This window comes from Schistocerca piceifrons, chromosome 2, assembly GCF_021461385.2.
Source record: "Schistocerca piceifrons isolate TAMUIC-IGC-003096 chromosome 2, iqSchPice1.1, whole genome shotgun sequence".
Classification (NCBI taxonomy): Eukaryota; Metazoa; Arthropoda; class Insecta; order Orthoptera; family Acrididae; genus Schistocerca; species Schistocerca piceifrons.
The window spans coordinates 762,989,160-763,002,619 of record NC_060139.1 but is presented as its reverse complement, the minus strand read 5'-3'; the positions used below and the strand labels follow the sequence as shown (position 1 = coordinate 763,002,619).

The window sequence follows — 13,460 nt, the reverse complement described above, 5'->3', positions numbered from 1 at the left end:
GTACAGACACCAGTTCTTCCAATTAAGTTACATTTCACTGCACACGTTTCTGTTGGTCATAGTATATGGACAATATGTGAGAAGTAGGGACTGTTAGTGTTTGCACGTGTGTTAATAATTCAGCAAGGGACTGGATAACAGCATTGCTGGTTCTAAGGACAATTCCAAAAACTTTGTGAGTGCACAAGTGGTGGTTTATGGACTTGCTATATTCTCCGCAAGACTCTTTGATGGTGAGTGTGCACCTGCACAATCGCAACAGATGGCTGCTGGCCATCTCTACAAGGACTACAGTGGGTCTGCATCTTTGATGGCCCACCATTACCATTATCTCTACAAGGACTACAGTGGGTCTGCATCTTTGATCGCCCACCATTACCACAATCTCTACCAGGACTACAGTGGGTCTGCACCTCTGGTGGCCCACCAATACCGTAATCTCTACCAGGACTACAGTGGGTCTGCTCTGTGATGACCTACCTACCAATATTCTTCCAAACTTCAAATGACTCCGCTGTGGGTTTGCTCTGTTGTGGCCCATTACCTGTATGCATGTCAAGAGTCAGCACTGTCTTTCCGTTGGAAGGACAACACTACTTCTTCAAGACTGCATGGAAATCCACTACTTCTGTGTGCAATTTCTTTTACTAATGAGACTTTGTGAAAAAAACCTGTAATTACTGTTATGATGAATGATCAGGACTATCTTTATGGACTGTGAGAAAATTTTAGCTTTTGACCAACATTGTATCAATAAGTGTGTGCATTTGATTTCTTTGTTATTGTAATTACGAAAAATTTTTTTCCATTCTGTATTGGCCACTGCCCAATCCTATTTGTAAAAATTTTTGTGGGGAGCATGGGGGCTATGTAAGTAGGCTGTTTATGTTTTCTCTATGTAAGTAGGCTGTTTATGTTTTCTCTATGTAAGTAGGCTGTTTATATTTTCTTGTTGGCAACGTTAAGTAGGCTGTTTAGGTTTTTTTATTGGTAACGCCACCTCAATATGAAAATCACTGGCTGTGCTGTGTGCAGTCTGTGGCTGCTTTGCATTGTTGTAATACTCGCCATTGTAGTGTTAGGCAGCTGGCTGTGAACAGCGCGTAGCGTTGCGCAGTTGGAGGTGAGCCGCCAGCAGCGGTGGATGTGGGGAGAGAGATGGCGGAGGTTTGCAATTTGTCATGAACTGATATATATATTATGACTTGTGATGATATTAAGGTAAATACATAGTTTGTTCTCTATTAATATCTTTCATTTGCTAACTACCCCTATCAGTAGTTAGTGCCTTCCATAGTTTGAATCTTTTATTTAGCTGGCAGTAGTGGCGCTTGCTGTATTGCAGTAGCTTGAGCAGCGAAGATTTTTGTGAGGTAAGTGATTTGTGAAAGGTATAGTTTAATGTTAGTCAGGGCCATTCTTTTGTAGGGAATTTTGAAAGTCAGATTGCGTTGCGCTAACAAAGTATTGTGTGTCAGGTTAAGCACAGTGTTGTATAAATTGTTCAAAGGGGACGTTTCATAAGTCTTATAACAGCCCGTACTTCACAGTCGCCGGGACTCACGATTATCCGCTACGGTCGCAGGTTCGAATCCTGCCTCGGGCATGGATGTGTGTGATGTCCTTAGGTTAGTTAGGTTTAAGTAGTTCTAAGTTCTAGGGGACTGATGACCTCAGCAGTTAACTCCCATAGTGCTCAGAGCCATTTTCATGATTGTCGGAGGCATCTTAAACACACAGTACACAACGTAAACAAGTAAGAACCAACTATAATGGCGTCAGTGCGTAGACCCAGTGCTCTTGCGCAGAACGCCGAACGCCTCGTAAATTGAAATTGCAGCAGGAAGAAAGGAATGGAAAAGGAAGGATTCACTGATGCCAGCTCCATCGGGACTCCATGCAAAATCAGCGGCGAGGAGTAAAAATTTGTACAGGGCCCGGACTCGCAATCGAGATCTGATGCTTCCTAGTCAGCTGCGTTAACCAGTGTGCCATCCGGACACAGCATTTTTCGAAACTGTGCGGAATATCTGGGCACGCATTCCGGCCGACGCACACTCCTACCGAGCAATGCCCGTCCATGTTCCCCAAGCTCGCTATTGTGAGGTTTCTACAGGGGACCGCACTGAAGATGATCGATTGACGGCCCAATTATTGAATGCAAGTGTCTGTTCTCTCGGACATATTCGAAAGAACAGACACCACGAGTTCGTATATGATGCAATATGCATTCAGACATGCATGCATGTCCGAAGGAACACTGAATCGTACTTTCTAAATAAAACAAAGGCACTGCAATATCGTGGGTAATGGTTCCTCTGGAATTCGCACGCAGCCGACCCTGAGGAGGTGCAAGTTTGAGAAAGAAGCGGGCAGGAATGTGCAGATAGCCGGAGCCGGCGAGTATCCGGTGGCGGGGTGCCCGCGGAAAGTCGGCCGCGGCTGCCCCGTGCTCTCGCCGGCTGTCCTGTCGCCGCGCCCGGTCCCCACCTGCCGGACGCAGGGTGGGGGCGCTACTTGCCGCATGCCGCCTCTGCCTGCTCGCCCGGTGAAAGGAGCCGCCGGGCCGCCTATAATAGGCCAGCGCCGGCCATCGGGCCATCAGTCGCCCACTGTAGCTCTCCTCTGCAGCCCACAGCATCGTTCCAGCGCCACGATGGCCCTCCACATGGTGAGTCGCTCCACATCTCACGTGTGCTCGCCCTACAACGGAGATCGAGATCTTGTGCAACGTGACTAGCGGTGCAAATTTTTTTCATCAACATTTCTCTTCATCGTGAAACAAACTTTTGAATCATATGTGTTGTTCTTACCGGGAATTTTTGTAGCTCCCATAGGGTTAGTGCTCACGACTTGTTTTATTACTGTCCCATCGTCGATTACTTCCTAGGGTCAGTTGCAATAATCAGATATCCTTAGGCAGCCATGTTTGGCAGGAGGATGGATAAATATTTTAATAAAATCAGGTTGGGTGCTAGAGCGCATTATGTTAAAACAAACAGCTATAAAAACAACAGACTTTTCCATTGTCTTTTAAGCGGTCCTAGTCAGTAAGACTGAGTGAATTCATTAGTCCCGAAGATAAAAGCCAGTAAGAAGATCGGAACGTCGAAATCTGCGATGGCAGACTTGTCTGGTACTAGTAGCATACAAATATGTGAATAAAATTCCTTCAATGTCAGGACACGTAATAATGAAACTAAACCAGCTATAAAAAGAGACACTTCCATCGTCTTTTCAGAGTTTGGTAGCTCTAAAAATAACCACTGCTGAAAAGGTCGAAACGTCGATTTTTTTTGGAATTTTGTTTGAAAATGGCACATCCTGATCCTGAAAACGATTTACTGAAACTGAAATGGAAATGCCGTGTGGCAAGGGCCTCCCGTCGGGTAGACCGTTCGCATGGTGCCAGTCTTTTGAACCGACGCCACTTCAGTGTCTTGCGTGTCGTTGGGGATGAAATGACGATGATAAGGACAACACAACACGCAGTCCCCGAGCGGAAAAAATCTCCGACCCAGCCAGGAATCGAATCCGACCCGTTAGGTATGACATCCCGTCGCGATGACCACTCAGCTACCAGGGGTGGACATTTAATGAAACTGGCACTGAAATTACATCATATAAATATATTTCTAAGGGCGTGAAGAAAGCCAATGAAATGTAATTCACCCACGAAGGAATCGGTTTATGACTAAATCTTTAATCCGAGGCTGCTACCGAGCTGTACAAAGTCACGGAAGATCGAAAGAACGATTGGGGGCCTGTTCAGCGCGAGAGTGTCATAGAAGTGTTGAATAAAGTCCACCAAAGTCGCTAAAGGCAAGATGAAGGTTTATCGAAAATACTTATTTTTAAAATTTATTGTGCTGTCAGTTTAGAGTAAGTGTGTGTGTATTGGGGGGGGGGGGGCGGAGGGGGGTTTAGTGTTTATTGGTTTAGGTAGCCCAACAGCTAGGTTATTAGCACTCTTCGGCATTCGCAGACGAATCGTGATACATGTGCTTTCTAGCGAAAATTCTGAGAGATTTGTATTTATTCGGTTTGCCAACGGAAGTTGTCATTTCACTGAATCATCCTGTCCGCCCCAGTCGCTGAGTGGTCAGCGTGACGGATTGCCGTCCTCTGGGCCCGGGTTCGATTCCCGGCTGGGTCGGAGATTTTCTCCGCTCAGGGACTGGGTGTTGTGTTGTGTTCATCAGCATTTCATCCCCATCCGGCGTGCAGGTCGCCCAATGTGGCGCCGAATGTAATAAGACCTGCGATATGGCGGCCGGACCTGCCCCGCGAGGGCCCTCCCGGCCAATGACGCCAAACGCTCATCATCATCATCATCACTGCATCATCCGATGTTTAGCAAAGTGGAGCCGTAATACAACACTACCACAAGGTGGGGTGAAGAAGGCAGATGTACTCGTAGATGTATATAGCAAGCCGGCCGCTGTGGCCGAGCAGTTCTAGGCGCTTCAGTCTGGTACCACGCGACCGCTACGGTCGCAGGTTCGAATCCTGCCTCGGGCATGAATGTATGTGATGTCCTTAGGTTAGTTAGGTTTAAGTAGTTCTAAGTTCTAGGGGACTGATGACCTCAGATGTTAAGTCCCATAGTGCTCAGAGCCATTTGAACCATCTGTATATAGCAAAATAGATCTCTCAATCCACATCACTTCTTTTGTGTTTTCCATGCTCGACGACAGTGGTGAAAGACTTTGTGAAAACACGTGTCAGTATTGACGAACTTTCGAGTGATTCATCTCGAGACTGGATGGAGTAGATACCTTTCAGTATCTTAGACTTTCTCCTGGGAAAAAATATTTACCGGTAGGAATAGATTCTCTAATGAATCCTGAAAACATTTCCAATGAATATCAGAATAAATCTGTGGTAACTCACTCGTCGGAGGCGAAACGTTAAATAAGAGAACAGTGATCGATTGCCGATAGTCTAAGGAATTAACGTGTGTATAAAATGAGTCACATTAATTTTTGCCCAATAATCCAGCTACAGTGAAAATATCTTTTTCGTTATGACTATTATTCACTGGAGTTTCTCTAATCGTTGCACCTGTGCCATAACATCATTTCAGAAACATGCGGTAATTCTGGTTTGTAATGTTTGAGTTTGATATAATATGGACCTATGTGCGGCAAAACGATTTGTCGTTCTTTCCCCGTATTCTCGTTTTGTAGGAGCAATCACAATGACACGGGCCATGCATATGCAGAATCGCTAGAGCTTGAAATTGGAAAAGTAATGGGAAAATAGATGCACTAGTTTAATTATCACAGTCAACAATGAGAGAAGAAGCGGTGATTTATAGTTTGCCATTTTTCATCCACAAATCGCGAATAAAAGAGCAGCCCGATTTTCAAAATTCCGCAGCCAGTATTGTTGAAGTATGCTACTGCAGAAGCACACGATCTCGAATGATGGTTGGAGAACTGTGTCCCCTTCTGGGTGACATAGGTTTAAGTTCATACACCACAGACATAGGTTAGACCCCGAACTTCCCTTACAATACGATCCAGTGACGGTATGTGTCACTGGAAATAGTGATTCAGTCCTTAGATTAGTATAAACAACGTGTTATCAATCTTCGACATATTCGAGAGTAGAAGGATCTTTTCTGGTACATTTTTACCCCTTCTCCTTACCTTTCATTTCCGTAAGGTATGATTACTACTTTTAGTGGAACAAATTCCTTGAAACATAAGGTTCTGCCTACCATTCCATTTTCAGTTTCATATGTTCATCCTTCGCCAAGGTCCCCCTGTTCTTAGGCTGTCTAACTCTGAACTCCACCACGAGAAGTGCCCGAGGCAAATGCATCTTCAATTCTTTGCAAGAAGTAATCTAATCTTTAACGTACCCAGTGCTGAGCCGGAGTAACATTTGTATTTACACTGCGTTCGGACAGATTTGCTTGGCGTTACTGGTGGCGAGCACGCACTGCTACCCGGCAGCGCCCAATGAGCGCAAGGTGGAGAAGCGGGGCGTCGACGGCGGCGTCGGGGGCGGCGGCCTTGAAGGCCAAGGAGGTGGCTACGGAGGCGGCGGCTATGGCGGCGGCGTCGGAGGCGGCTACGATGGAGGCTATGGGGGCGGCTACGGCGGCGGCGGCGACGGCGGACACGACGCCGGCAGCTACGAGCCAATTCATGAGCACGTGAACGTCTTCCACAAGAGCATCGAGCCACCCAAGGTCAAGGTGCTCAAGGTGAGTAATCATCATTAATACCTCGCCCTCCATCACTAGTGCGCTTAACGTAAGATCACCAGCTTTTCGACACAAACAGATGATGCATCCGATATATGTGTGACAAGACTAAATCAAAATTGCTAGTTAGAGTGATTTCCTATTTCAAGAAACACTCGTAGGTCTCATCTACGAATTACTTTAACTAACACATTAACAGTTGGAATCTCAGACTTAATAGTTCACATTCAAATGGTGTGAACGCCATAACGAAATTTCCCGTCACGTTAAAAGTGGAACAGTGTTCTGACAGTAACATGCTCTTACTAGCTCGCATATACGAGAGCCCCTCATTAACAGATCCAAAGCTTTGTACGTATGTCAGTTCCGCTTTGAAAAATCCTCCGAAGTTCCTCTGTATAACTTTCTGGGCCTCGGCCCGTGAGCGAAAAAGCCTCAGATCCTGCTTGTGGGTTGACCCCAGATTTATTCTTCTAAGGAGCAGGGTTCAGAAATATGACAACTGGAATGCCGATGTGATGATATGCCACCCTATACAGAAATGCCACTGTACAGAGAATCATGTGGTGGCTGGTTGCGTCGAGTGCCCGCTGGCCCTGACAGCGATGTTACTTTCTTATTCTTATTGTTCATCAGAGGACTATGTGCAGTGGTAGAATGTCCAGATGATCGCCCCACTCCCGTTTAATTACAAAAATTCGATAGCAGTGTTCACCCTGTGTTTCCTATTTGAAGTGATTCCACGGAATACGTTTTCCTTGGCATATGTGTAACAGCAGAAGATGCAGGAAAAACCAGAGTTTTGGTACTTCCCCTCTGAAATGTTTCACAGCTGTTCTTTCATACAATTTTACCCCAAACTAGAGACGGTGGTTGACGACCAAACGTCCAACTAGCGTTGCTAACTAACTCCGAATGAGGCCTACGTGTGTAGAACAATTTTCTCTGCAACTGTCATTCAGGAAACATTACAACTGCTCCAAATCTAGGCATCAGCATTTTCAATCAGAATCCCATCAAATGAGTTATCAATGTGATTCATCATTTGAGGTGCCATAAAGGTACCGTGCGAATGTTTTCGCTAAAACATAAACGGCTTTTCTGCTAACTTTCCCTCGCGAGTACTGGCAAGCAAGAAACGTAAGAGAGACTGGCTTTGTCAGTGGCTAACAATCATAAAGAGAAAATCAGAGGAAATCTTTCCACAACGTGATGAAGAGAAAGATGCCTTTTGTAGAGCAGAGTTTCGAGCAACCCACCTGATGTAACAGGATAGCTCAGCACGGTCACCAGTGTTAAAGATTAAGCTATCAGCGCGGTTCTTTGCCTATCGTTAAATAGTTTGCACATCTACGTGAATACGCCGCATGTCACTGTAAATTGGAGCACGTAGGATCCCTCATATAAGTGTTAGTTATGCTCTTTCGAACATCATTAGCGTACGTATCAAGAGATTAATTACTGTGAGCATCCATTAAACACCATACCTTTTATTTTGTCATTCTGATGACACCGCTACATAGGGTAAAAGACAGATGCAGAATAACTGATTCTTTCGCGAGAGCAGCCTTGTCTTTCACTCAACAATTACCTTTTATGGTTTTACAGGTTCGCATGCTCTGTATCGACCAGTTGCAATATAGCATAGCGTTCCAGTACCTTGAGCACCATGTGTCAGGATTACTTGCTGTGGACATTCTTCCTGCCATGAACGGAACTAACTTATATACATATAATAACCTCTCAGTAAACACGGTCTAGTAACAAATGTTTGATGATATCTGTATAGTGCGTTGTTTACGATCTGTCTTGTGAGATAGACTTGTTCAACCCTGTTGTCGAACGCCCCTTGCGTGTGACTGTTGATGTAGTACGCCATGTTAATGGGAATTGCAATTTGTCCGCAGATCCCGGTGCCGCACCACATTCCGGTGCCGGTACCACACCCCGTGGCCGTCCACGTGCCGCACCCGTACCCCGTGTACACGCGGCACGCTGAGCGCGTCGAGGTGCCGGTCATCAAGACCATCCACGTGCCCGTCGAGAAGCCGTACCACGTGACGGTCGAGAAGAAGGTTCCCTACCCCGTGGAGAAGCCGTACCACGTGACCGTGGAGAAGCCCATCGCCGTGCCGGTGCCCAAGCCGTACCCCGTGCACGTGCCCGTCTACAAGCACGTGTACCACCAGATCAAGGCCCACGGATGGCACTGACCGCTGACTCCGCCTGCCGCTGCCGCCCACATAATCGCTGACTGTCATATGTACATTACACTCGCTCTCTCACCTCCAAACGGACCTCGCGTCCCATCATCCTTCGTTGTTTTTTTATAGTCCTTGTTATGTTTGTACTTTTTGTTGCCCTTTTGTAATAAAATGAGTTACGCTTACCTCTACTCTTATTTTGTACAACCAACTGTGAGAATTCCGTGGCTTTGGCGTATAAATTTCACCTGTGACGTGAAATCTACTTCAAATAGCCATTGTATACTCAGACAATAGTCATCCAATACTAATATCTTCATGTAAGAATGTTAGTGACCTTACATACAATAATAATTATAACATTAATACCAAGAGTAATTTCAGAATTTTTGCAGGTACTTCAGGTACCTGTGATGAGATGCTGTCTGAGAAAAGCTGCTCAAATATTCAGTCAGATATGGATAAGGTTTCCAATTCACGCAAAGATCGGCAACTTGCTTTTAATTTTCAAAATCTAAATTGCGCAGCGAGAAAACATAATATTTCATGACTACTGTATCAACGAGTCACAGTTCTAATCGGTCAACTCATAAAAATTCCTCGGTGTAAAAGTCCATAGGGATATGACATGGAACATCTACATACGCTCAGGTGAAGCTAAAGCACGTTGAAAACTTCGGTTCATTGATAGAAAAGTATGAAAAAGCAGCCAGTGTATAAAGGATGGTTGGTTGGTTCTCAGAACTATGGGACTCGACTTACTTAACTTCTGAGGTCATCAGTCCCCTAGAACTTACAACTGCTTAAACCTAACTAACCTAAGGACACCACACACATCCATGCCCGAGGCAAAATTCGAACCTGTGCAAAGGAGACTGCTAACAAATTACTCATGTGACTCATCCTATAGTACTGATCAAGTGTGTGAGACCCGTACCAAATAGTATTAATAGGGGCTATTGAACCTGTAAAGAGAACAGCAGCAAGAATTATCACAGGTTCGTTTGATTTATGGGAGAGTGTCAGAGAGATGCTGAAGAAATTGAATTGGCAGGCACTTGAAGGCAGAAGTAAACTATCTCCAGTAAACCTGTTTACAAAGGTTTAAGAACCGCCTTTAAAAGAAGACTCCAGCAGTATACTGCAACCCCCTACGTATAGCTCCCGTAAGAAGGTCGAGGACAAGATTAGATTCATTACAACGCACACACAGCCATCTAAGAAGTCATTCTGCCCGCGTTCCATACTTGTATGGAACGGGATGAAGCCCTAATAAGAGGTAAAATACACATCACAGTGGTTCGCAGAATATAGACGCACATGCAGAAGAAGAAAACTTAATGGTCGTATCGGTGATTGATGTTCTTCTGAACATTCCCAGACTCCCTAGAATACACCGATGAGGGAGACATCGCAGACAGCCACGATTTCTTAGAATGAGTGACATACGAGGTACTTCCAAATAATACTTGATAATTTGTAGGAATAATTTTATTTATTCGTCTACATTGATCTTATCTCCTTCAAAGTATCCCCATTAAATATTACACACTCATGCCAGCACTTCTTCCAATTCTCGAAACACTTATGAAACTCGATCTTTGGGATAGCACTCAGTTCTTTTAGCGATAGACTTTTAATCTCATCTAAGTTTCTAAAGCAACGGTCCCTTAAAGGTTCTCTTTATTTATGTAAATAGAAAAACGTCCTACGGGGCCATATTTGGCAAATATGGAGGCTGTGCACTATTGCTATGTTGTTTTCTTTGGGCATTCTTTTCGGACTGTCTGCCTCAAACGGCGTGGAACATGTAAGTAGTACTCTTTATTGATCGTTTGGCCTTTGTGGAAGAAGTCATGCCGTGCTATGCCGTCAAAAACTAAGTAAACAGTACGCAGAACATTGACATTGGACAGCACATGCCGAGCTTTTTTGGGAGCGAGAATGCCTTCACTAGAACTACTGAGGCATAGCTTCGACGTCGTACCCAACACCCATGCTTCGTCAACTGTTTGTTATGTATCGTTGTTGACTTCATTTAGCGACGCCTGAGTAGCTTCAGTTAGCCTCTGTTTTTGCTCGAAATCCAGCTTCTTTGACACAAATTTTTCTTTCACACGATTCATACCCAAAACATCCGAACAGACTTCATGACTTCATGATGACCGAGTCAGCAACTTTCCTGATTGTGATTCGACGATCGGTCATAATCAGTTATTTTACTTTTTTATCTTTTTCATCTGTTGTTGACTTGCTAGGGCGTCCAGAACGTTTGTCATCTTCAACTTCTTCACGACTATCGCGGTAACTAGTAAACCCATGTTTTACTCATAGCAGAGACATCAAAAGCGTTATTCACCATTTATGAAACTTGGTTACGTTTTATTCCATTTTTTTAGAATAATTAAATGCAAATTCTCATGCCCACTTTTGAAACAAACAAATAATCACCACTCGTAAGCAGACACGTATAACTCTTTTGAAAACTGACGACACACTAAACATCCAATAGGACCAATGTATATTGTGTACAGTTTATCAACACAACAATAAAACAACGCGTGACTCGGACAAGTACAAGGCCCAAAATCACAAAATTCCCAGTACTTTTCTGTTACACATCTCACATTCATGCCACTACTTTCGCTTGTAATCCATCTCCAACCGGAAAGTTATATTTCTAGTGTAGTTTTGCACTTTTTTCATCAAGACAAGGTGTTCCTTATTCAAAATAATACATTATACAGGCTGATTTATTTCTTCCGCCTCTCAGTTATCAATGTCAGCAGCTCATGGTCTTGTGCTTAGCATTGCTGACTCTCGCTCACGGGACGGAGTCGATTCGCGGCCGGATCAGGGATTTACTGCAATAAGTATTGGATGTGTGTGTTGTTCTCTTCATCATTTAATCGTTATTGACGCGAAGTTACCGAAGTGGCGTCAAATGAGAAAAGAGTTCTACCAAGCCAGCCGAACTCTCTGGAAGAGAACTCCCGGCCAAATATACCACAGGCACTTTTTCATTTTTTGGTAATACGGTATACAGAATAACAAATGGAATTTGCTTCATTCTAAGTACCACTTCTTATTTATGAAAGGTATGTAACTGCATAGACAATCTATACCGCCATGTGAAGACAGAGTCTGGACCGATACAGGTTTCAGAAAAGTAAATTGTTCAATTAACAGCTGATCGACTGGATGACGGCGTATCCAGATACTACCGTCGACTTGGTGTAACAAGAAATCTGACAGTTCCAAGGCGATATGTTTCCACTGATCCATGGTCAAATCCTTATAATCCCATACTCACTTCATTCGTAATTGACGATGTCATTGGGTCAACATAGCAACAAGTACCGGTCGTCCGGTGCGGAAACCTATTTTCGACAGTTTTCTTGAATATTGTACTGCCAAACGGCTTGACCCTGCACCACAACTGAACTCCGTCGTCAAATCTGCAAAGATTGCTAACAATCCTGCTTCACATACCAGGTAAGCCTGCGACCTCTACGTTCTATGACGAGGCGTGGACGTTCAACTCCTTGTCATTTACTCGTGTTTTTAACGTGCTTCACGAATATAAGACACCGAGTGAGGTAGCGCAGTGGCTAGCACACTGGACTCGCATTCGGGAGGACGACGGTTCAATCCCACGTCCGGCCATCCTGATTTAGGTTTTCCGTGATTTCCCTAAATCGCTTCAGGCATATGTCGGGATGGTTCCTTTGACAGGGCATGGCCGATTTCTTTCCCGATCTTTCCCTAATCGGATGAGACCGATAACCTCTCTGTTTTGTCTCTTCTCCCAAAATCACCCCCCCCCCAATATAAGACAGTACCATACGAGCAGCCGACCAGCTTTTCGAGATGTTCGTTCCCGTGTGTCGAGTCATAACCATTTCCCAATTTGCGATCTGTATCATTTCTAGAATGATTCCACATTCGTCTCTGTTCTGCTTATGTAAATTTCCTCACAACCACCAGGCGTCCTTCTATCTCACGATGTGTAATAGTCACATCTTGGCTCATCAGTGTACATTGTGAGCATCTGAAACAGATCAACATTTATCTGTAATCGTATACAACCGTTTAGGAAAATTCTGACGCCTAGAAGGATGTGTAACTGATATTACCCTTATACCAAATGAACTACACGACTAACGACTATGTGATTGAAAATCAACTATGTGACTTAAAGATTGAAAATCAATCTTATTTTGAAAATAAAGTAAAGGATTACACTCTCTAAATGTTGTTGCAGTCGCTTGACGAGCAGTCTTTATGAGTTCAAGTAGTGTTACCATTTCATAAAAACGCGTAGGCCAGCAAAGCAGTAGTCCTGCCGTTCTTGGAGAAGGTTTGCACCTTGCATGACACTGCCCTAATGATATATCGCATGTAGTACAAAATGGTAACTCCTCAGATGTCCTTAACTGGCAGTCGCGACCGCATGTTATAGGGCGACGTGTCCAAAAGTTGCACGAACCATCAAACTTGGCATCTTCGCTATGCCTCACAACAGTGGAGGTTTCCTTGATTTCATCAATCGTGGTAGGATCTACGACATACATGCCATGTGTCTAGGACAGGATGAAACGCAAAGCATTTGAAATTGCTACATTCTGCACACAAAGCAACTGCGAAAGCGACTACAGCCCGCCGGCACGTGTGGCAGAGCGGTTCTAGGCAACTCAGTCTGGAACCGCGCGACCGCTACGGTCGCAGGTTCGAATCCTGCCTCGGGCATGGATGTGTGTGATGTCCTTAGGTTAGTTAGGCTTAAGTAGTTCTAAGTTCTAGGGGACTGATGACCTCAGAATTTAAGTGCCATAGTGCTCACAGCCATTTTTGGCTAAAGCCCGCCGCGGTCTGCGGTCTGTCAGAATTCTGTCTGCTTGACCCTGGAAGCCGATCACAATTGGTGACACTGAAGTACATGAAGCTCGTGCTTTCGGCAAGACAGATAAGACAAGGAGAACATAAAGAGCAGACTCTCATAGGCAAAGAGCGCGTTCATGACCAAGAGAAATGTACTG

The 13,460-nt window shown here is 44.6% G+C and overlaps 1 protein-coding gene across 1 annotated transcript in view; it reads left to right on the top strand.

The window, feature by feature from the left end:
* Positions 1–8,607, top strand: part of LOC124775836 — a 46,751-nt gene extending 38,144 nt beyond the window's left edge. The window contains exons 5-7 of the mRNA XM_047250671.1: positions 2,336–2,671; positions 5,918–6,217; positions 8,125–8,607. Coding sequence (XP_047106627.1) covers positions 2,336–2,671; positions 5,918–6,217; positions 8,125–8,430 — 942 coding nt within the window. The 3' untranslated portion in view covers positions 8,431–8,607. The remainder of the gene's footprint in view (positions 1–2,335; positions 2,672–5,917; positions 6,218–8,124) is intronic.
* The last annotated feature ends 4,853 nt before the right edge of the window (positions 8,608–13,460 follow it).